The 24,734-nt window shown below is 39.2% G+C and overlaps 1 protein-coding gene across 2 annotated transcripts in view; it reads right to left on the reverse strand.

Annotated features, from left to right (window-relative positions):
* The window catches only part of eys (eyes shut homolog), a 176,142-nt gene that overhangs the window by 141,703 nt on the left and 9,705 nt on the right, over nt 1-24,734 (reverse strand). For both annotated transcript variants that reach the window (XM_079363047.1, XM_079363046.1), the window contains exons 3-8: nt 23,902-24,018; nt 17,707-17,903; nt 16,077-16,204; nt 14,411-14,525; nt 11,810-11,969; nt 6,475-6,579 (exon numbers count right to left, since the gene is read on the reverse strand). In XM_079363047.1, the coding sequence (XP_079219173.1) occupies nt 6,475-6,579; nt 11,810-11,969; nt 14,411-14,525; nt 16,077-16,204; nt 17,707-17,903; nt 23,902-24,018 (822 nt within the window). The remainder of the gene's footprint in view (nt 1-6,474; nt 6,580-11,809; nt 11,970-14,410; nt 14,526-16,076; nt 16,205-17,706; nt 17,904-23,901; nt 24,019-24,734) is intronic.

Below are 24,734 nucleotides of genomic sequence, written 5' to 3' on the forward strand. Positions count from 1 at the left end.
TTCGTTACCATGGATCTGTGGCCACATCTAGTTCCAGTTTACTCAGGGAGTTAGGGATTCATGATCAGGGATTACTGCAGGCTGCAAAGGCAGCTTCACAGGCAGCAGAAAAGAGCAACTGACAGCTCCGGCTGAAAAGAGAGAAGGCAGCAGCTTGTGTGCAAAGTAGCTCATGTTTAAGATAGAAGATACAGCAAATCTCAGAGTCAAGTCAGAGTGAGAGGACAAATAACACTCCCTGCTCTCAGTATAATTTAACACATTTTTTTGTTTAGAGGGTCATTCCACTATGTACAGTAAAGCTTGTCGTTAATATTAAAAGTGAGCAAATTCAGCTTGGATGTGAAGTGTAATCATCAAAGTAGTGGCCCAATTTTCATTCAACTTTGACGGATGCTTGAAGCATAGGGTACAAAAGCACCAATCAACCTATCAGATCAGGAGTATTATCCACCAAGCTGCAATGATTGGGACTCTGATGTGTTGTCATTTAGACACAAACAAATATCAAATGGCAGAAATCCAACCCTTGAAAAAGCACTTATATTGGATATGACAAAAATATCCAGAAATACAGCACCATTATTCTCTCTGCAGCTCTGCAGAAGAACACCAGGCTACTGGCCTTGATTGAGGTCTGCACTTTACTGGTGCCCTTTGGATTTCTTTAGATATGCTTTTAAAAGCGATACCAAACTCCAGGCTTTTATGTATTTTCTCCTTCATACAGTGCTATGATTTAGAATAAGTGGGAAAAAGGCTCATGCATTTGAAAATGTGCTCCTGGCAGATGTCCACCTCTGCAGCAGCGTGGTGCAGGTTGGCGAGAAATAAAAGTGTTGAGTATTTCTCAAAGTTAACATGAAACAGTAAAGTAATAAGAGTGGTAGGCATGTTTAAAGGGAAGCATAAACGTCGTGTCAAGAACATATGTGAAGCTCATGCACGGGATCAAACTGGATGGAAGTTTATATACAGTTTGTACATGAAAAATCAAAAAGTGGATCATCAGAAATTGGTTTTCAATTTTTAGCTTCACTGTAATCTTTTAGGACAATAAATCTTACATTTTTGCCCAATTAATTTGAATATACAAGGACTCTTTGTACATTCATATTGATTCTAAGATAATAATAGTATATGGGCTCAGCGCGAGCTCCACAAGACCCACAGTCAGACATGCACGCACACATTGCTGCCCTCCCCCTGCTGGTTACTTCCTCCAGAGATGGTACGAGTTGCTAACACTCTTGAGACTGCTTTTTCCACAAAGTCTGCTGAGCTTAGTGACAGCACTTTTGCAGAAAAAAGCAGTCGAAAAAGGGCTGCTAACTTGTCCTTAGGCAGAGTAACATATTAGAAGATGTGAGTTTTGCTAGCTCACCAGGGACATCCGTTCTAACCTGCAATCTGCTATCCTGTTACTCTGACTATGGCAATGTCGCTTTACAAAAGAACATAATGGGATAATATGCAGGAAGGATTTCTCCTTTGGTTCCTGTTCTCCACACTTCCTTGGTGTTGAGGTGGAGGTCGGAGTACAGTGATGGTTTAAGGGACGACACAGCTGATGATGGCGGCTGATCACCTGGTGATGGTTGGGACGGCACAGTCTGATGCTAAATGAATTTCTCTTCCACCCAAAAGTTTCAAAATGTAGCTTGATCTTTGCCTAATTGTAAGGAACAGTAGGAGCGTTTGTGTGTTATATAAACTGATTCTTACGCGAGGGAAGTGATTCTGTAAATAATAATACATTTTATTTATGGGCGCCTTTCAACAAACCCAAGCACACCTTTCAAGCAGAGTAAAATCAAACAATATAACACATATGGCTGTGTAACTCATAGTTACTAATATGTCATGTATGTATGATTGCATGCAGCTTGCATGTCCCTAAATATCCAGCTCAGTGTTGATAAAAGTCCCGATCACTGCTTGGAGGAGGTGGACCAGGGATGGCACACGATCACTGTTGAGCCTTCTGGGGTTATCGTGGGTCTAATTCATCTTGACATCCGTGTTGGGAGGCTCTCACTTGATAACCCCAATGACATAGCCATCAGCTCCCCCCCCCTCATTCGTCGAACATCACACAAGATGTTCCCACACATGCTCACACAAAAAGCACAAGGCGCAGTCACATCCGATCTGATAATATGGAGAAATTAGCATCAAAGACTGAAAACAATCTAGATGATCATCTTTACAGGGACTGGCTTACAGATTTTTAAATCACTGACAAAAAGGAAAATAAGGATAAGATCACTGAAGAGAGATGAGGTTTGAATCCTTCTGCATCGTTAATTTTTATTTGTGTATGTGTGAGAGAGCTTCAACATTTAGTCATCCAGTTATCCAGCCACAACTATAGCTCGATCGAGAAAAATAAAGTTGATAGCAAACTCTTAATTGGTTACACTAAAATATCTAAATCAATTAAAAATGGACTAAACCTATGTTGTCTTTTTAGTTGTTGAGTTCTTTCATTAAATCAAATATTTCCAACAGAAATCCTCAAAAAGTTTTAATGTTGTAACAGGACATGATGGAGCCACGACGACAGACACAAGATGTTTGTTGCCATGGAAACCCCAGATGTCACATCAACATGGGGAGGCATGAGCTGCTACTGAAACCTGCCGTGCTCTTGCTGTATGTGCTGCTGTGAATTATACTATATATAAAGTATCATAGGTAAACATACTCTCCTCCTGAGGTCACCTCTGAGTTTCTTTTCATTGAGGGTGGGGGACTGGACTTTTATTTTCATTTTAATGTGCATGTTAAAGTCTTCAATCTACAGAGCAGGAGAAGGGCCTCTTTTTACCTTAAGCTTTGCACAGTTCTTGGTCACGAGAAGCAGTGAAAACGATCGCCGAATCTTTTTCTGCAGTTACAATGTCAACATCGGTAAAATATGTTACGGACATGGAGGATGAGATCCTGACCTGGCTGTTCACATATGTTCCTCACAACGGGGTGAGGGTAAGAGATCACATTACAAAAACAACACTGTGGAGGAAGCGGACGAAACAGTAGTGTTCACTATACGATGCTAGAATAGAGATCGTAGCAGTCGCATGCATGCGGTCTATGCACAGACTCACAGGATAAAAAATATCACTACTCTCTTACCCTGCCTCAAGGTGAATTCTCCGGTTCATATCCTGCTGCATTCTCACATCAGCTCACTCGGACTTGCTGCAGAAGAAATACCAGGTGGCTGACAGGAGAAACGAAGCTGTTTGCATTTACACATACAGCTCTTCCTGGAAATATCAGGAGCCAAAGCCCTATAACTTTTCCATACTGTGTTTAAACTTCATATCAATGAAATGAATGATGAAACCAAACCAAACGTGCAATAATCAGTCACAAAGAAGGGCTATCTCCGATACAGAGACAGAGCTGACAGCAGCGGCTCAGCAGCTGACAAGCCGTCTGTGTCGACACCCAGACGCTATGAGGCGCAGCATTTCAGCAAGGCAGTTGTCATGTTCAGCTCAGACAGAAAGTGTGTGAGAGTCCTGATTCATTTCTTGAAAAAAAAAAAAAAAAAAAAAAAAACATCAAACATGCTGATCAAGCTTCTTCAGTATAAGGATTCCTGCTTCTTAGACATTAATGACGAGAAAACTTTTTGAGTTTTGGATTAATGTTGAAACTAAATATGCAGCGGGATTATATTTGTCCAGACTCCAGGAAGTTTTAATGAGCATTTTTTTCTAATGTTTTATTTACTTTTCATCACGAGGTAATATCATTATAAACACAGAATGCAAACTTTGGTGTGAGCAGACATTGGTCAGTTTAGCCTCTTTTTCTATTCTCTTCAGACTTTGTGGATGTTTTCAGTCCACTTTTTCAATTTGCCTTGGCATGAAGATTGTTGTAGCCTTAAATTGTGTGCAAAGCCAACCCGTTTTTGTGAGTGTGTGGGGGGAGGGGGATTATAAAGCTTTCTTTGATTCTGCCAGTAGTATTTCAGTCAGGTATCTGTCTTTGCTTTTTATATTTCCCTGTGTTAAATTTCTCGGATACACCACTTCACAAGTCTTAGGAAGTTCATAACCTAAAATCGTTCATTTTCACACAGTGCCAAAAAAACATGAGCGTCATGAATATCATGTTCCCCACACAGTTTTCAACAGTCAGGGGACAATGAAAAGCTTTTGAGTTTTTGGTGTGATGAAAAATGTTACAATATTTCTCCAACAGTATTCGCTCCACGTTCTAGAGCTTCAAGATCCACTCTGCATCATTGTGCCATTCTGCCTTGGTTATTTTTCTTTTTAGTTCCTTTTCCCATTTACCTCTGACGTTCAGCGTTGAAGTTGTTCCATTTCTCAGCATATTTTGGTACAACACTGAAAAAAACTCTATGACTCTGTGTGTTACAATCAATCCTTTTAATTCACGCGAGACTTTTAAACCTTGCGTTTAGAGTCCCTGGCTTGATGAGCATGTTGACAATTTTAATTTGAGATGATTTTCCCTACATAAAAAAAAAGAGACAAACAAATTACCTGCAGACTAAACAATGATAAAAATACTGATGTGTTCTAATCCTTTCCCTGAGCTTAAAATACTTTGATTCAAATGCTGTAACGTAAGCGTTTTCATTACCATACCATTTTTGGCAACAAGTTTACAAATGGGGTTCTGCCTTTCAAACTAGCGGGCTTTTTTAAGGAGTTCTCAAGTAGAGTACTCGAGCCTGTAGAAATCTCCACTTTCCTCCTGAAGTTCAAAGACATGCCAGTTTTGTTTAACTGGAATCTTTCAATTCCCTGAGGGCATGACTTTGTTTTTTTCTGCCGTAGCGTCAAAACTGAGAATGACTGGCAACCTGTCTAGGGAGTACCACGTGTCTGAAATACACGCTCAAAGACTCCAAAACCCAACAACCCAGAGCTGGATAAGCTGCAAAGGAAAAGGATGGATGAATGGATAAAAGCTTCAAGCTATCAGTCTGGTAAGTTTGGCCACAGACACTTCAAGGGCTGACAGAATTCTTGACTTGATGAAAGTATGATTCCACCTCCAGAGGTCACCTTTGGTTGTGACTGACTTCAGCAGCTGATGAGGCGAAAGGACGCCATGTGTCATTAACGCTGTTATCGTCCTTTAAAGTGTAATGGAGCACGACTGAACAAACAGCGTTTCATAACTGTCCATGTTACATTTCCCCTTGTTTGTTGAACATAAGAGCTAAAAATAGAAGCAGCGAATTCTTGTGAGAAAATAATCACCTGGACAAAGATGCGCCGCTCGCAGTGTTGTTCACATGTTTATGCAATAAAACGTTCCAGTAAATCAGGCAGACACACAAACTGTGCCAACTCCACGAAGCTCCTGCGACTCGTCCATCAGTTCATGTTCAGTGAGTATAAAGTCAGACTCAGCCCGTCAGGCACAATAAGCAATTACAGGGAAAATTATATTAATGGGAGTTCTATAATATAATGATGTTACGAAACTCTCTTTTATGTATTTGAAAAATTTGGTGCACAACTGAGCCCTGGCAGAGAACAGGGTGAATTTTCTCAGCTCGGTGAGGCTGTAAACTGATACTGTGAGTAATATGTTGTGAGCACTGGCTGCACCATGTTGCCTCAGTCCAACACAATTAAAGATGCTTCTATCAAGAGCCTGCTGAGAAGAATTTTTAATAGGCTTTTTTATATCTTGGATTTCATGATGACAACCTTTTAAGTGCTTTACAAAAAAAACGGGAAAGCAACAGGACCATGAATGTGAGAATATTAAAAATGAAAATTAACCAAAGAAAGGAAAAACATCTTTACTTATCAGTAGGGATCAGCATCATTAATATTATGTGATACTGATACCATGGTGGAGACTCCTTGAGGATATGAGTGTTTATCGTTGCCAATATCTACTACTTCATATTATTTGGTGGTCAGACTACACGACTAATTGACTGATTAGGGGAAAGAAAAAATGTTTTTTTATTTGCTTTGGATAATCCTTGCATAGGCAGTTAGAAATGTTTTATAAGCTTATATATAAGCCTTGTTTCATTAGCTATCTAGCGTTTATATTGTAATCTATTTGAGGCGGGGCGAGGGAAGTGGGATGAAGGGGTGTGTCTGGAGAAAGGATTTGTTTTGGTCCGAAATCAGCCTTTAATAGAGGGCTTAAGATCCCCATTCCTACCTAACAGGGTGTACATAGAAACAAGATTTATGCTTTGAAATACATCATGAGGACTTTTCTGTCTTACCCATGCAGACGGGATGTTTAACAGAATTGGCGTTGCTCAAAAAGGTTAAGGACCTTTGGATTCAAGAGTAAACTCGAGATGGTGAGAGGCGCCCTCGCTGAGATCTTAGGTCACATGTACGAGGCACGCTTAAAAAATCTGCAGCACAACGGGCCTCGACAGCGAGAACACATAACACTTAAATGTTATTAGAGAGTGCTATTGTGGGCTGCAGCCCAACATACCTGTGGGACATTGGCATTCGTAGTGTCCACGCAGGTCAGCGCATGTTCCATTGTGCTGACAGGGGCGGGAGTCACACTCGTTGATGTCAATCTCACAGTTTCTGCCTGGGCACAAAAAAAAACAAAAACATAAATCAACAGGTTTCACTGGTGTCACATTACCATATTGTTTATGAATATTATTTTAGCCTTTTTTGCTGAATGGTTATTCACATTAATCTGTAAAAAAAAAATGTTCTGGAAAGAAATAAAAACAAAGTCAGCTCAAAGTGAAATCCTCCTCGTCATAATGTCAGCATGAAAATCAACATAAAAATAAAATACCTTTACTAATTCAAAAAAGGTTCCTTTCTTGATTAAAAAATACATACAGCTGTTAATGAGATGTGTAAAACGTTATAATAACGCAACATAAACTATATTGACATCTTTTTTCTTACCCTCTATGTTGTTTCAAAACGGATATATGTTGTTTAAACACTCGATATATTGCCCAGCTCGAGGCAGGATAACGGATCGAGTTGGACGTCAGATGTGCGTGTAGTGGCAGCAACAGTGGATGTCTAAAACACTACACACCACTAAGCCTTTGTATATGAACAGAAGGTCCAAAGAAAGGTAGTGCAGTGAAGAACAGTAAAGGAATCGTCAGTCCCAACATTTGTATTTGCTCTTTTAGAGCCTCATCAATCTGAATATTTCAGCTGATCATTGGATGATATGACCATTACTACTAGTCTGGCTTGGTCCAAAACAAAAAGAAAAACACCTTTGCAGCTTTTGAAATGTGTCCATTGATTTGGCTTTTGGATATGAAGCTTTGACTATTTTTCCATTAGAAACGTCCAGATGAACCTGAGGAAGTTACAGGACAGGCGAAACTCGTTTTTCCCTCACAATAAAGTTAAAGGAAAGTAATTTTCAGAGTGCCACAGATTACCGTTTGAAAAATGTTAAATTTTTTAATTAAAGGCTCATCAATATCACTTTGAAGTTTAAACCTTTTTTAAAAAATATTGTTAGTCATCTGAAACAGAGAAACAAGCTGATCCAAAGTCAGAAACAGCTCAGCATGCAGTCCACGACTTTATTCACTGTTTTTACAGGTTTTTATTAAATGATGTCTTTGTTCTGGAGAGGACGAGACAAGAATCTTAACAGGTTAGCAGCAGCTCAGCTAACAGTCCCTTCAGACATAAAAAGCTCACCACAAAGCATCTGAGTAAAAACAGTTTTTTAACAAGAAACTGTTCTTTTATTCAGGGTTCTTATGACTGGCTGTTTGTTTTGGTGAGGGGAAATCTTCAGCACATAATTAGGCTCTCAGCTGAATCCTCAGGAACCATGCACACTGTCATTTTGAAGGAAAAAAAAAAAAGCTTTGTATGGCGTAAAGTCTGCTATGCTGTTACCCCTGCAATGCTCTTTGTCAAATGAGGATATAATAATTAACCTTCAGGGGGAAGCCCTAAAAATCCCTCTACTTTATCTTCTTTTCACAAAAAATCAAATGCAGCAAATTCTGTTGGTAAAGAGATGCCTTCAGCTGCCCTGCAATTTTTCATCCTGAACAATAAATTCGATAAAACCTTTTTTAATCAAGCTCCAGTAGAATTCAGGAAGTGCATTCCTAGAAAAACCAAAAGGGGACTGCGGAGAGAATATCCCTGGACAGACGGGGATTTCTTGACATGAAATTGACACTTAAAGAAGAGCTGGTCTGTCCTAACTGAAGACAGAAGATGAGGTGGGGGTTGCAGGCTGCAGGATGCAGAGAATTGTTTGGTGCTCAGCAGCTGCTGTGGTTGGGGGGAGTGCATCTTACAGTGCAGGTTATTAATTTCAAATGTCCTATCATCAATAACAGAGCGGCAATGACATGAAGTGAGAGTCTCTTTTTGACAGTGGCACCTTCATGCTACAGCACAAACACTATGATTGATACCATCAGTGCTGTAGTCGCTACAGGTCATTATATACAAAATATAACACGCCGTGGAGCAGCAAATTATACAAATTGGTCCGACTAAATCTGAGCAACGCCTACACACATTCATGGCTTTGAATAAAATCCATTCTGTAGTAAATGTAGCTTTTTTTTTTTTTTTTTTACAAAAGCTGTCATTGTATGAAACATAATGATTTAGCATCAAAACCCTGCAATGTTTTTATCGTTACAGGTAGATGCAAATATGGACAATTTAAATCTATGAGATAAAAATACATTGCAGTATAATTTTCCTTTTTTGATTTGGCTTCATGTGTGAAGTCAGCAGCTGAGCAGTGATATAAAGACATGGCATAAGCGAGAAAAGATTTTTATGAAATTGTATTGTTTTGAAGAATGAGGATAGAAAAGCAACACAAGCAAAGTTTAAATGTTTTAAGAGACTAATGAGCAACCAAATAGCACAGCAGTTTAACCCTGCCTCTGTCTCTCTCTCGAACCCTAAACGTCTCGGTCTTGTCTGGGCCTCAGAGCACTCGGGTCTCTGGTACTGTATGTCTTGGTCTCAATTGGTCTGGTCTTGACTACAACATTACCGTGCACGAACCAGTGGAACCAGGCAACTTAGATTTTTTTTCAAAGTGAATGTGTGCCACCGAGTCAGTGTCCTTTAAAATACTCTGTTGCTTTGATGCCAGGAACACAAGCGACAGCTCTGCTTATATCAGTAGAGCTTTCCCAGTTGTTTTTCTGTTTTTTCCTTTATTTGATGTGTGACTGGTTTGAACATTTTTAGTTTTTTAAAATAGCATTTATCCCAAAAACTATCAGTGTCAATTTTTAGAAAGGTTTAGTTTTTGAGTAGTATCGACATAACCTCATCATTTAAAATATATAACATTTTAATTTATAAAAAAAAAACAATAGATTGATTTTTTTGTTTTCATTACATACATTTCAATTATACATGAATTCACCAATTTCATATTTGTAAAAAATTAATTCATGTAAGAGAAGAATGAAGAAGATCATAGTGAAATGTGTATGATGAACTCAGTATTGTGACATATCACACGTTTAGTGTATTTTTACATCCAGAAATAAAACCAATTATAATTTTAAAGGACTAAAAAATGAAATGTTTTTTTTATTTTATAAAATACTTGTTGCTCTTGAGTCATTACCATCAGGTGGTGATGGAGGTTCAAAGATTTCATGTGGTGGTTTATCTCTTAAGCACTCATCTATCCACTCTTCCAACAGGTCCAGTTTCCATGTCTGAAAGTCATCCACTTATAAAAGAAACGTGTGTGTAAGAATGAGACCGGTGAAATACAAAGGCCGACAGTTGTTGTGCCATGAAAAATAAAGCCTTCCAACATAAAAAACATGAACACAGGGGTCTGAGTAATGCATCCTGAGTTATGATCTATGATAGACCACAGTGGGGTTTCTGGGCGAGGCTTGAAATTAAATTGGCCTTTCTATGCTGCGAGGCTGCAAGGCTGGAAAATTCAAACGGAAAAATCCCAAGATGCCAGAAAATGATGAATTCTATCAGTCACTAAGACCTGCCATGGTGTAAGAGACAATTTTCCATTACTGAAGTGGCACCAGATTTCAGCTTTGAACAGAGAGGGAGAAAAAAAATCTCATTCATGTAGTGCTATGTAAGGGCTTATCTGAGTGACAGGTGAGTGTGTCAGGACTTAAAGCCAGATTGGGAAATACGCTATAGGCCAAAACCTGAGAGCACTGCTGGGAGAAACACATTCAGTGGTTGTTTAAGCAGTAAGACAAGGCCAGAATCGTCGCATTCTGTTTTGCTTTTTTTCAGTCACATTGTGGCAAGAAAAAAAAAAAATACAAGATCTTCTATTATGGAGTATAACGGCCGAGCATTTATCCAACTATCATACCAATAGAAAGGCGGATAGAAAGGAGGTTTACATTGTTGGTGTCATGAGACATGAGCGCTTTATACAATTTGATTCCATGACAGCGTGGTACTAAAGTTCTTTCTGTCGTTATGCATATAGGCTGTATATTAAAATGGATAGTGCAACAGCCTGATGGGATATGGGTGGAACTGTACAACAATTGTCCTTAAAGCTATTTGTTTTCATGCTGATTTACAGTGTGTTATCGCCCTATTCCACCTTTTCAAACAGTCCCCCTGTGGTTTAAATGAAACATCTGTGCTGCGCTTCGGTCAAAATATAACATGAATCAAGCGTCTTGAAAGGCACACTCCGTTTCTAATAAAGTGCAATATTTTTAAAGCAGGGTTTCTCCTTTGTTCCCTTGATTTTTTTTTTCTTTTTCATCAGTTGTCACTTGACAGCCTAACAAGTTTCAGCCATGTTGGGAGTTGGCAGCTAATTAGGAGACCCTCTGCCAGTGTGCTTGGATTAAATGCAATCAACAGCATGCCTTAGAAATGTCACGCAGACAAGGCTTCTTCTGAGTGAGCTTCAAGGTTGAAAAACAGTTTCGACAAGAGAGCTGTGCTTTGCTTACAATCTGTGGTCAGCCTGGGATTTTTGAATCATTAGCCAACCACAGATTTCGTTCCTGAAACAGATGCCTAATCATTTGTTTGCTTTGTTTATTTTAGGCTACATTAGATAAGTTGTTTTTTGAGTTTGCTTATGCAGTAAAGCACCAACACCAACATTCCTCATTATGAAAAACACATGCATGACTGTGGGGATCACTGATTACCTTGTCCACCTACACATTGTTGTAAGAGATCAGAGGTTAGTTATGGACCAGCAGCCCTATAATCGGCTGTGATTCAGTCGAAACAAGACATTAATCAGAGCTGATTCTTTGTATGGAGAGCTGACGGGTAACACTGACCTACTGTGCAATCAGTGTATCAAAGGACTCCAAAGAGCTCCGATGTGACCATCCTCCCACCCTAAAAGACACTCCAATGTGACAGGTTAATACTGTATTATTGGAAAATGTGGCTTGGCAATTCATCCAGTTTCAATTTTATTTACAATTTTGGATTCCCACGATTACAAAAAATAAGATTATCAAGATTAAGCGATCACTGTGCTGCATGCTGTGTTGCACTCGTTCTTTTCCCTCCAAAAGGTGGACGCTCCAATGTTCAAGAAATGGCTGCCTCCTATATCTACAAAGCATTAGGCATACATTGTTTGGACACAATATAAGTAAGTACACATTTCAAAACTGTAACCGAAGAGCGTGTACTGTCACTGGTACAGTATACCAGTCATTCCTTGCTCCATGACCAACTGTCCCATAAGAGTTTGTACAAATAATCTAACCATGTCGAGTGAATTCCTGCCAACAGACAGACGGGCGGACAGATGGAAAGGGGCAAAAACAGATAATGAAGCATCGCTGTCTCACCTGTGAAGCCGAGGGGGCACTTGCAGGTGAATTGCGGGGGAGAGGAAGGCTGACTCGTTGTAATGCACGTGGCTCCATTCAAGCAGCTGTTTGCTTTTATCAGGCAGGCATCACCTACATACTGACAAAACTCTCCAATCCACCCGGGGGCACAAACACACTGCAGGGAGGAAAAGAGTACTGAATGTGTGTGATACAGCACAGGATGCACAAATTTATCAGAATGTATTATACAGCAGGATTCTGTAACTCTACACTGGGTGAGAGTATTAGCCACTAGTCTTAATTTAAATGTATGTTTTGAAGAAAGGGAAGTGAGTGTTTCAGGATTTATAAACGTGCATAAATGGAGAGATGTAAGAGTGAGGGGTCGGCACACAGCGGGTGCTCCTGAGCTGTTGGAGGTTTGATGCCTTGTTCTCCAAGTCAACTAGCTCATCTCCAGCAGCCACAATAATGTTCATACCTTGGTTCTTACTGGGACTTGAACTGGAGACCCTCCACTTTTTACCAAAAGTCTGAACAGATTGAGCAACTGCCACCCCCATAATCACAGCTACAACTGAAGTCATTTCAAAATTGTTGGTCACATGTAAATGAAAAATCCAGAAGAGTGGCCCCTTTTCTGACCAGCTATGCGAAGCATAAGAATAGTTACTAAAGTAAGTTTGTAATTTCCAAATGTCATACTTTGTTGAAAGCAAAAGACTGGTACAATTAGGCCCAAATGAATGTCTAACTACATGTACTGTAAGTAACAGGGTGTATTTTTCAAACTGGATCAAAAGACCCCTTGAAGCCAAAGATCAGCACTTTATTCATTTTAAATCACTGCTTGAATATCCACAGACAGATTCCTCTGCTTTTATTCACAGCGTCCTGATGACAGTGGGACTGAAAAGAGCAGGCTGACTTTAATGAACTACCTAAGGTTTTTACATATAATAATTTTTAAAAAAAGAAAACACACATTTGCGGGGAGTAACACTTTTTAATTACGTCTGACCTCCGCTGACGTGAAGCCTCGATAAAGGTGGATGTTAGATTAAGAACGCTCTCGGTGGTCTAATGGAACTAGACTGATGGAGGATAATTAGGAGCTATGGGGCATTACGGGGCACTCTTAGGTGTTGTAAAAAAATATAGACATTTGAAGAGGCTGAGCAAGAGAAAGGCAAATTACAGCAGAATCTGTCAGTCTGGGCGTTGTGTCCACTACTCGCCATGATTAATGGGTTCGAATTGGATTACTGCTGTCTGAACACATTGAGCACTTATTTTCTGTTATTCTCTTTATCTTTAATACAACTATATGACTTGTGTATGTTAAGAAAGCAATGATGTGGGACCTGTTTATGCAGACATGCTGCAGCCTAATTCATGTTAAAGCCAAATGTTAAAGTGATGTTTTTATCTTTTTAGATGAATAGACCTTTAGGGAATTTGCATTATTTAGAGTTTGAAGTATGTTAGATAAACTAGACAAATAAATGATGCAACTGACCATGTAACCATAATAATTTCATGTATATATATTTTACTCAGATTTTAGACATTTTTCTAATGTGTGGCTCTAATAACCGCAGATGATTTTGTACATTTCCCAGCCAGCGAGCACGACTTATCAATTCAGTCTACGAATTTGTTTTCAAAGGCGATTGATTAATCGTCTTAAAATTTGTGATAAATTCTGCTGTTTATTTGTAAGCCAAAAGTAATTTCTTCAAACACCAATGATTTGTCAAACTAAATGGTTCAGAGACAATTCATCAACAGATAGAAGTGATTGTACCCGACATAAAAAGCCTCTGAATGTTTCTAATAAGCTCCATGAGCAGAATCCTGCTCAAACTAGGATCAATATTGGAGATGCTTTTGAAAAATGGAGAGAGGTTAGAAAGTAGAAAGCACATAAAAATACATACAGATTATTTGAATTTTAAAAAAAAGGCAAAAGTTCATAATAAGTTGAAAAAAAAAGCTTTACATTTAAGCAAAAGCAACTATTTAAGCAGCTCTCTCGTCTATGAAACATTTTAACTGCAGTACCCATTTTAAATACAAGGTGTAAGAAGTGCAGTTGGTCATTTTCTCCAGATACCCTGAATTTGTCTTTAGGTCCTGACAGAGATCAATAACTCAGGTGCTCTGAAAAAGGAACAACTGACATCATCTGTGTCAGTTTGTAAGCCTGTTAAAACTTTGACCAATGTCTGCACTCGGTACCAATTTGATGAACCAATCACACCTCCCTGCTCGTTCTCTACCCCAATGCACGCACGAGCCCACGCTCAAAGTCTGAGCTGAGTTCTGCTTCTGGACCAATAGCACTTGTGCATGAAAGTGAGGGGCGTGGCTTTTGAGGGAGCACAGAGGGGAGGGGGGTGCACACAGAGCACAGGCTAATTCATTCTTTGTTTTGCTTCGTTGCCTCGTTTTGCCCTTTTTGTGCATTAAAATCTTTTTGTTTAAGCGGCTAAAATCACAAGTCTGTTTTTGCTCCTCGTACATTCAGGTGATACTGTGATAAAGGTGCAACATGTGCTGATTTTTTGCAGGCTCAGCAGTATTCCATCCACACTGAATCATTGAATTACTTACCTGATATCCGCCAATTACCCTCAAGCACAATCCCTCATTTAGGCAGTTGATATTGAGCAGCCTGCAGTAGTCAATTATTTCTTCACAATTCTTCCCGGAGAAGCCTGGCAGACATCTGTTAAGAGGAGGTCAGTGTCATGAAAATCAATTCACCTTCAGCGCCAAGATACCATATTTGTTTTCTATGAGAAGAACCAGGGGTGGGGATTTTGTTTCCAAGATGACGTCTTTGAGTGGGCGAGGTGGTGAGCAGAAAATGATTCTTTCCATTCTTACGAGCTGGATCGTCGAATGAGCAGAGTTAGCATATCAAGACAAGTTAAAGGGACATCATGGATCACAGATTATTCTTTTCTATGAATATTAAAATCCTTTTTCAGTCTATTTCTTTGACTATCAAATAAGGCAAATACATTCCTTCATTTGCAGCGTTCACTTAACATGTGTTTCTGTGACGGCGGCACCGTAGGGCCTCTACTTTTGAGTCTAAAATATATTTGCAAAAATGAACCGCACTGCTGCCTTGTGTGCTATTCACAGCTTATAAGAACACAATACTTTCTGTATTTTATTTTTTTTTTAATCCAAAAATGTATCAACATTAAAAACAATAAGCCGGTCCAATATGTTGAGAGTTTTTTAAAAGCATTTACAAAATTACGAAAGAACAAAATTTAATTTTGTTTAATTTACCACCAAAAGTGGTGTCTGCAAAATCTTAGTAAATAAAGCCCTGCCAGCACTGCTCCGATACTTTTTATTGTGTTTTTTTATATCGTTTATTTCCCAAACAGACAGACAGAGCAAAGAGGATGTGGGTACAAGATACACTCACAGGAGAGAAAAATATGGGGCATATCACACATTTGGAAAACAGCACCTTTCTACAAGATTTTCAACTTGAGCACTCGGAAAGACGCTGAGGGCTGCACTTCTTTCCAGGAGATGATTTCTGCTGCAAACGCTTTCCTTGTTGAAAACAAGTGGGAAAAAAAAAAAAACTAGGTGGACATGGGGCCTTGCTTTCTAGAAAGGCTGGACGTGCTTCCTCTTGGAAAATGTATCTTATACAGTGAGAAGTTCAGATTTGGGAAATTATTTTTACTGTTACTGCCCCTGTTTAATGAGCAGGTTGGTATTTACAGCTTCAGAGTATGTTGAACAGGAGGTTTTAGTGTTCCACTTTAATTTTTATCCAGTGTGAGAATTTAAGATCTTATGTTTGTAATAACATCTGAGTTACAATATGTTGGACAATAATTAAAAGAGCATCAAAATAATAAGAGCTACAGAAGGTTTTAGATACACTGACAGTAAGATGATTTCAGTCTTTACACAGGATTTGTGGACAAAACGAGAGTAATCAGGACTATGACCAGCTGACATTGAGAGAAAATGAGAAAATGTAAATCCTAACCAAAAGGTCATCTCCTTTTAAGTTTTTAATTTTTACGTATATATTGTTTATTTTTTACTCTGCTTGTAAGGTGTCCTTGGGTTTTTTGAAAGGCACACATAAATAAAACATATTATTATTATTATTATTTAATGGATTGAAAATAATGAGAGATTCACTCTCTGAACGTATTCATGAGACGGTCCAATCATCGATGAGAAGTGCTCATGACACTGGCCTCTGTACTGTAGATCCCTGTACGTGTCTCACCTGCATACATAATCGTTTCCCCTGGACACACAGGTGGCATTGTTAAGACACGGTGACAGGCTGCACAGGTTCCGCCGCCTCCTGCATGTCGGGGCCGCGGTCCCATCTGTGCACACACACTCAGAGTCCTGCACACAGAGGCAAAATAAACCAGGTCAGCTTTCACATCGAAGACAAAAAGAGGTTAGACCAAACATGCAGTAAGGTCGCTAACTTTGCAAACATCATCGTGAAGACTGCAATTCAGGATTCAAGGTTTTCAAGAACTGTCAAGGTCACAACTGTGAGGATTTTATCTATCTTTATAATTATTAACATACATTATTCTGGTCGTAACCTTTAAGGCCGTCCATGACCTTGCTCCTCTGACCCTCTCTGAACTCCTGCACATCAACACCACCCACACTTTCAGATCTTCTTCAATTCAACTCACTGTCCCCACCTCCGGCCTGTCCACCAGGGTGGACTGTCCCCCCCCCTCTCCGATCCCCCACCACACATCTGTAATACCCACTCCCTCTCCATTTTTAAAACTCATCTCAAAACACTTCTTTTCAACCTGCCATATTCAGTCTGCTCATCCGCTGCCATGAATCCTCTTCACAGTCATCTCATACATCCTGTAAACGTATCTTTTTTATGTTAATTGTATCGATTTATTGTTTCTGTGTTGTTTTTAGCTCTGCTTTGTAAGGTCACCTTGAGTGCTTTGAAATGTGCCTTTAAATAAAATGTATAATTATTACATGACTGTATACTCTCACTTGAAAAAGAGATAGAGATAGATACTTTATTGATCTCGAGGGAAAATCAAGCTGTGTGATCTCAAAGGGCTAACCTGAATAAATTAAGATTAAATACATAATACAAGTAGCAATAGTTTGCATGCTCATCTGAGGGTGCTGCTGTGTGCGACTCTACTAATGTGCTAGTTTTGTTGGCACAGTCTGAACAAACTCTGTTCTTGACCATGACTCAGTCTCTCTCTGCTTTATTGCGACTAAAACACTAATATGAAGTTAGTACTACAATTACTTCCTGTTATAATGTGACATAATAAAAGGCTAATAAGTGCCAACGTTAAGGAGATTTGAATACCACAATAAGCTTCTTGAAATATATCCGTGTCAGGCTGCAGCACTATCAGCCGTTATTTTGATTAATTTGCCTTTTAGCCTGCTTATTCTGGTATTCTTATGTAGGCTGTGAAAATGTGTAGAGCACTCAGCACACTGTAATGAACAAAACAAAGGTCAGAGGGAGACAATTAGAGCATTACAGTATTCTCTCCAGTGCATCCTCTGCAACAGCCTTTGCAAAATGTGGAACCACAAACATTTCATTTCCACTGAAAGGTGCACATTGCAGCAGGCATCCAATTACAAAAAGCTTTTGATGAGAGCCGCTTCAAACTGGTACTTAAGTATGCGCCGGGTCATTCAATCAAAATGCTAGAGGAAGCAAACACTCTCTTTCCCTTAGCTCATCTACACGAGGAAATATTAATTGCTGTTGCAGCCTTCAGAATGAAGCCATTTGATCTTGTTTCAAAACACTAAATTCATTTTTATGTGCTGCTTCTTGTTTACCTCCTCCTCCATTAAAAACATAAGGGAAATTAAATCCTCACGTGCTCCCCTGCAGCGCAAATTTGTTCCTCTTGACATGTGTACGACATGCAATCCAAATCCACTCCGGAGTCGCAGTTCAGGCCTCTGAATCCTTCTGGACAAAGACAAGTGAATCCTTTGAGGTTTTCCTCACATGTGCCGCCGTTCTTGCATGGATTTGGATCACAGGGAGCTCGTCTCTTCGCACACGGTGGACCTGCAGAAAGGACACACAATTATTGCAGGTTTAGGTAGCTACAGTAATACATACGCATCTTTCACTTTCACTGAAATCTATAAAACCCAAAGCAGGGGGATCGTCTGGATTTCTGAGTTTTCAACACAGCCTCATCCAAATCTATGATAGTGCCACAACCAAACCTCTTTTACACAAAACTCTGCCGCTCGCTTACAAAACAGCAAAAAAACCCAGCTCCTCTTTACCTAAATTCTCTCCATAACATTTGATATTTACTCGTAAAGCAACAAAGTCTAAAAAGCTGTTATCTACTAATCTGCTACAACTACTTCTAAAGAACTTATACTTTACGTCACACCCCTAAAAACTGAATTTCAGTTAAATTATATAACCTTAACAATGAATTAATTTTTTGTCATTTCAAATCATTTTTCAGCGTGTAAAAGGTTTTTAACAATTCCCTTTTTTTGTACTTCAGAAAGAGATAATAATCTTTATGCCCTTAATGATAATTTATATTAGCAATTATTACCTAGAGAGAAACAAATATATATTCAGACCTTAAAAGGACCATGTCCTCCATTGGGGCTCTGGAAGTCAGACCCATTTCTGCCCCCATTACAAAGGCCATGACCAAAGTGTTCCCCATATAACGTGAAATAAGACAGATTGAAAAATATTCATGCCGTCTGACTTAATTCATGAATCACGAAGGAAGGGCTGATTGACGTCTGGTGATTAATAATTACAGTGTGGGCCGCTGCAAGATTGCTTTTAGTCACTCTGCATGAACATCATTAAAAAAAAAAAAAAACACTTCTCACAATTACTTAACACTAAAAGACAGACAAACTGAAACTATGACAGCTCTGATTTTATGTAGAAACTGATTAATGAGAGTGGAAACTTCCGGCTGGCATGTCCACATGAGGCCGGCTCCAAAACAAAAGGGACAAAAAACCCAGACCCCATAAATTCTCATTATTACAGCAGACATGCACATGTTTACATCTTGCTCTCTATAGTTTGTTTCTATAGTATTTGATACATTTTCTTTGGTTACATTTTACCTGTTCAGTTACTGCTCTGTGTGCCTTTGAATTGCCCACAGGGGACAAATGACATTTTTTGAATTGAATTGAATATATTCATGGAGCTCAAGTTTTTATATATATATATATAAAACTTCTCTGTTTTAGCCTTAAAGTTAAGGACTGTGGTCACTGTGAGTGACAGATAAATCCCAATGCTTTTCTGCTAGAGATGAAAACAGTTCAGTCATTGAGCTTTACCTCTTGAATGTGTTAACAATAACTTACCAGGCAAGAAGTCTGGGCTCAAGCTGCTCGTATTAATGAAGGGAATATTTCTGCACTGAGCCTCGGGTAAACTGCGTTTTCACTAACTGGTTATTAGCTGGTTCAGTGTTTATCTATCAACACTATCTATTTCTCAGCCGGTGAATGAAGGTTATGACTGCTGTTTGTTTCAGGCAGCCAAACGACAGGCTCGCTCGAGGAGGTCCAACTGGAGATGCAAGCTTAACATCGGTTCTGTAATTGACCTCGGGCGGCTGATCCTTCTGTCCCAAGAGGCGAGACAATGGATACTAATAAAAAGAGCTAAGGTGTTTAAAAAGCCAGATAGAGTGCACCACACTCAAGCTTTGTATGAAATGAAGCTCGCGGCTCGCTGTTAATGCATCAGGTGGAGAGGACACAGGTAAGCTGACAGTGCAGGATCAAGACACCAGATGTGGGTTGTAGAGAATAGTGCACCGTTTCAGACTTACATGCTAGTAAAGCTTTTATGTTATATCTCCAGTTTAAGGTTGTGAACGATTGTGCTCTGGTCTGAGCCCTGAAACTTTCGGCTTTATAATGAACCCAAGTCCTAAGAAGACTCCGAACGAGCTGTAAACAAAAAATAAAACAAAGTAAAATTGGAAAGACACAAATGCAAACAATAAAGGGAACCTAAGGAGTCTGTTTTCTTCAGGGGGAATATGTTGTGTATGTTAATTGTGTGTACTTGTTTGGGTACATGGGGCTCACACACTCACCACTGGACTATCAGCTGCCTGCAATGAGCTTTTAGTGGCATATTTTTGGTGTTTTGATTATGGGGGTGAGGAGGTCTGTCCAAAAGGTTCACATCCGTTGAATGCCAAAGCCAAAGGTTAGGACTCACATCATTTTCCATTTCCTATTCATGAAGCCGTTCAGTAACCTCTCGTGCCCTACGGATGGGAGGATTGTCTGCCCAGAAAAAAGACCACTTCCATCAGGTTAGAAAATCTGAGGATAAGATGATCTGCCTGAAAAGCTTTGTGCTAAGGAGCCTTGACCCTGACCTCTAAAGGGTCAAGTAGAGCAGTGCTGCAAAATACCCAAACAGCAGAACAAACCCAGAAGATACTCTCTCAGCGGGGCAACATCGTACCCGCCTTGTTACCCAATGATACAATTAACTGCAAACTGGTGCCGCGACGAGTTTATTGTAACGGTCAAATGCTGCATGTACACAAAGTTCAAAAAAGAAACTACCTCTGTCCCAAATACAGTACGAAGAAGAGACTCATCTTTAAGACTTATAAATGATTTTCATGGAGGATTTCTACTGAAGCAGTCTCCAGTCTGGTGCATAAGAACATTGTCAGATAAAGTTATTCTAACTGAGCTTTAGCGGTAGTTTTTCTTAATACTGAAATACCACAACACGTTTCCCCACCGGCAGCTTAAGCAGAGTCAGGCCAATGCCATCCTGACATTGTATGCAAAGGATAAAATTAGACTGAATTCACTCGAGGTTCAAGGTGAATAAAAACTTGATGTTATTCCCCTGTGAGGGTTTTCATTTTTGTGTTCTTCTCAAGGTGCCTACACATTTATCTTTGCAGTGACTCTTTCTTTGCATATTTCCCTTAATCCCCCTGCTGATACAAGTGTTCATGTCCCAGAGGCTCCTCATGGCCTCCTCTGTGGGCATCAATCTTACTGTGTACGACTCCAGGGCCGGCTCATTTTACAACAGAAATTGAGTTTTCAGAGCTGGTCCAGTGAAAGTTGCACCAATGCAAACTATACATGCAAGGTCCATTTCATCTTTCACACACATTGAGAACATAGATAATGATGGCAACTCTCATTTTACTTCAGGTCACGCATGGTATGTTATAATGATTACTTTTTATGATCTTAGCTGGGCTTCCTGTGCTCCTCAGATCTGTTCATCTCAAACATCCTTATCATTGCTATGATTATTAACTGCAGCAATCTAATATACATAAAGTAACAACATCGTGTCAGTATCTAATTAAAAGGATTAACAAGGGTAATGAAAGTAAATATAGTCCAAATCAACTTGAAAAAATATATTACAACCATCAAGATTGCAAAAAAAAAAAACAATTAACACCTTATACCAAATGGACACAAGGCTATAGAAATGGTAATACCTCAACAAATACCCAAGAGGTGGTGCAGAGGAGAGTCAAATCAAAAGAAAATCTCATTTGAAACGTCCCAAGAGTTTGGCTCATTATTCTGTGCGCATAGACTTTGGCCTACGAGGGCACCCAGCGCTGGAGCAGCCACTAACTTCCAGTTGATTAATGAGGCAACTGCAGTGGGGGGGGCACGCTCTGTGTGTGTGTGTGTGTGCGTGCGTGTGCGTGTGTGTGTGTGTGTGTGTGTGTGTGTGTGTGTGTGTGTGTGTGTGTGTTAGAGAAAGCACAAGCTCTACAGAACCCCCAAGAAGCTGAAGCGACAGCAGGACACTGTGACTATGTGAATGCACCCAGTGGAGTCTGCTTACTTGAAGGAGCAACAGCAATTAAGGCAAATTAGATAAAAGCTACAAAGGCAGAGGGAGCATGTAACTCATCAATGTGTCTCCGGTTGAAGTTTTATAAATCAAACATTTAAGATCAGACAAAGGCGGAAAGTTTTAAACGCAACATTGAAATGTTTGGTCCTTCTTCTATCGTTGTTTCTGGACAAGACAATTACACTGTTCTGTTCCTATAAGTCTTTGGTACGTCTGACTGATTGAATAAAGATTGAAATAGGACCAACGAGGGTGGAACATTAATCATATCAAATAAAATCGATTTTGACAATATTTAAAGGTCATCTTTGTGACCAAAACTTACAGTTGTAATAGAGCCCTACATTTCAATATATCGAAGTGCAGCCAAAGCAATACACAATGTGTTGCAAACAAGATTAGGGTAAGGATGCTGGAGCCCTACAGTGAGGATAGACTGGGTTTCTTCTGCTGTTTGGGTAATTTGCAGAACTTCTGTACTTGATCCTTTAGAGGTGAGAGTCAGAGCAGCATGTCCATAACAATGGTTGTACTTCTTATAAATGAATGCATGGCATTTAACTAATGAACAGTGCACAAAATCTTTTCAAATTTTTCTGTTTTGTTTTAGGAATTAGCAACGTCTCGATGTTAGAAAATGAGGAAAAAGTACCATAAAATTGCAGTTCCTCGAGTCTCCACTATAGACTGGCTGAATGAATCCACATCAGGTCCAATGTTAAAGAGCCAATTTTTAAGCAGAGTCAGGCCAATGCCATCCTGACATTCTGCAAAGGATAAAATTAGACTGAGTTCACTCGAGGTTCAAGGTGAAAAAAACGTGATGTTATTCCCATGTTAATCAAATCAAATTTCTTATGATATAACTTTGGAGTATGGTCTGGTAATTTAGTGTTGCATTCATGAACATAAACTCTGGTTTGACAATGTCCTAAATTTGATAATAAACATCCAGCATACAATCATCGAAGAGATTTTCCTCTCGTCGAGATTTTCTAACCCCCTTTCTTGCATAGACTTAATATGCTCTTGCCTAGCCTTATGCCAGGAAGCAACCTTGAAAGCATTCCTGTAAAATAATAAGCTGAAAGCATGGGCTGGACTCAGAAGGCGAAGCTGTGACACTTCAAGAATGCTGCCAGGACAAATTGTGCTCCAAACAACCCAATGAATCAATGTGAAGAGCCACCTGGAGTTGTTACTCCGGGAAGTTCATCTCAGGACGGGTTTTTTTTGTTTTGTTGTTGTTGTACAGCAGACGGTGATATCCAGAGCAGCCCGAGAGGTATCCAGGTCTTGCTACCTATTTGTGTGCATTAACCTAAGTGTGCATTACTGCAGTAAATGAGACTCATTACAGAAACCATGGCTGAAGCAGCGATGTCTCGTAAATTTGCAGGACTGCCGTGTTTTCAGACAGTACATAAGCCTCCAGTACACATACTGCGCACATCTCAAATAACAATTGAAAATTCCATTTATTGATTTTGTGAAAAAGAAAATCAGTGTGCTGCTGGGGAAAAACAGCATTTTTTTGGTGTGTAATATTAGGAGAAGTTTTAGCCTGTTTTAGCACAAAGAATTAAATTAAAGATTAAATCAAAAGACGGGATTAAAACATTTTCCCTCTGCCAGCTCCCAGAAGCTGACCAGTATCAAAGTTCTGATTTAATACGCTCAGCAGAAACAATGTCCAATAAATCCTCTTTTAATTGATCGCTGTAAACCTTTGTTTTATCAACTGTGACACGCTCAGTTAGCCAGCAGTTTAGCCCTGGCTTTTTACAGCCGCATGTCACCGCTCGTAACATGAGGCATTTGATTTGGAGCGGCCGCTTCATATATTATGATGACAAATATAACATCTAGTGGGATCAGGTTTTAAAGCCCGTGAGGAAATGCTGATCTTTAAAAGATATATGGCTTTTGTGGCTTCCAGCTTTGACCTTTTCCAAAGATAGCTGCCCCTTCGAGGCAAATGACTCGGTGTGCATTGTGGATGTAGAAAAATCTTTCTCACCGCCTTTGGTTAAAAAAAAAAAAAAAAAACATCATGAAAAACTGACTGGCTGTCTATGAATTGTCTGTCAGGGATCACAACTGTACTACCCTACTCAAATATGTTTTTATTGTCTCTCTGTAGAGACAGGTGAAGTTTACAAACGACCAGCTGATGAGGACTGCTTACCTGAGAGTCCCGTGTCACAGACACAATGGAAGGAGGAAGTCGACACCTCAGCACATTTCCCATTTTCACATATTCTGTCACAGTTTTCTTTTCCAACAACTTCAGAGCAGTTAATCCCTGAACAATAGAAAGAAATAAAAACTGTCACATGCATACATAAAAAAAAAATGCAAAAATCAAAAATGTTATTATGATATTTGTGTAAACAAACTTTATGATTTATTTGTGATTCTTCTAAAAAAAAAAAAAAAAAACCTGACATTTAAATCTGCACTAGATCTGACGCATGCAAATCATTTGTCTTATTTGGACACTTCAAAGCCTGGCTCTAGATGCTTAATATAAGTTTCACTCCCATAAATCCCCACCAGCCTCGACGTCATCTTCTGTTATTGTTTTAATCCAGAGGCCTATGGCTGCGGCGTTTACATATTGTGTGTTGATGCATGTTAATTGGCTAGGACACTTTTTTTTTTTTTTAATTACCCCAAAAATGTCTCTGTTTTCCTCTGATTAAGACACATTTAATTAAAATACAAACTGACTTTATTTTACTTTTTTAATGTTTGGTAAGCAAACAAGAACTACCTCATAATATGTACAGTAGACTTGATGCACAAGATGACCTGAAGCTTTATTCCATGCATGTTATATTTCCTCTACACAATCAAACACTACAAAATAAGAGACTAATTAGTTAAAAAAAACAATAATTTTCAATGTTTTTGTTGTTTCAAAAGCAGAAGGAAAGGTCATGGTGGTGTAAATCTGTGTGTAACCGAGCTGCAGGGGAAATATGTTGCTGCTAATAAAGCCTTTTTAATATTAAAACT

Source organism: Symphodus melops (assembly GCF_947650265.1).
Source record: "Symphodus melops genome assembly, chromosome: 15".
NCBI classification, from domain to species: domain Eukaryota; kingdom Metazoa; phylum Chordata; class Actinopteri; order Labriformes; family Labridae; genus Symphodus; species Symphodus melops.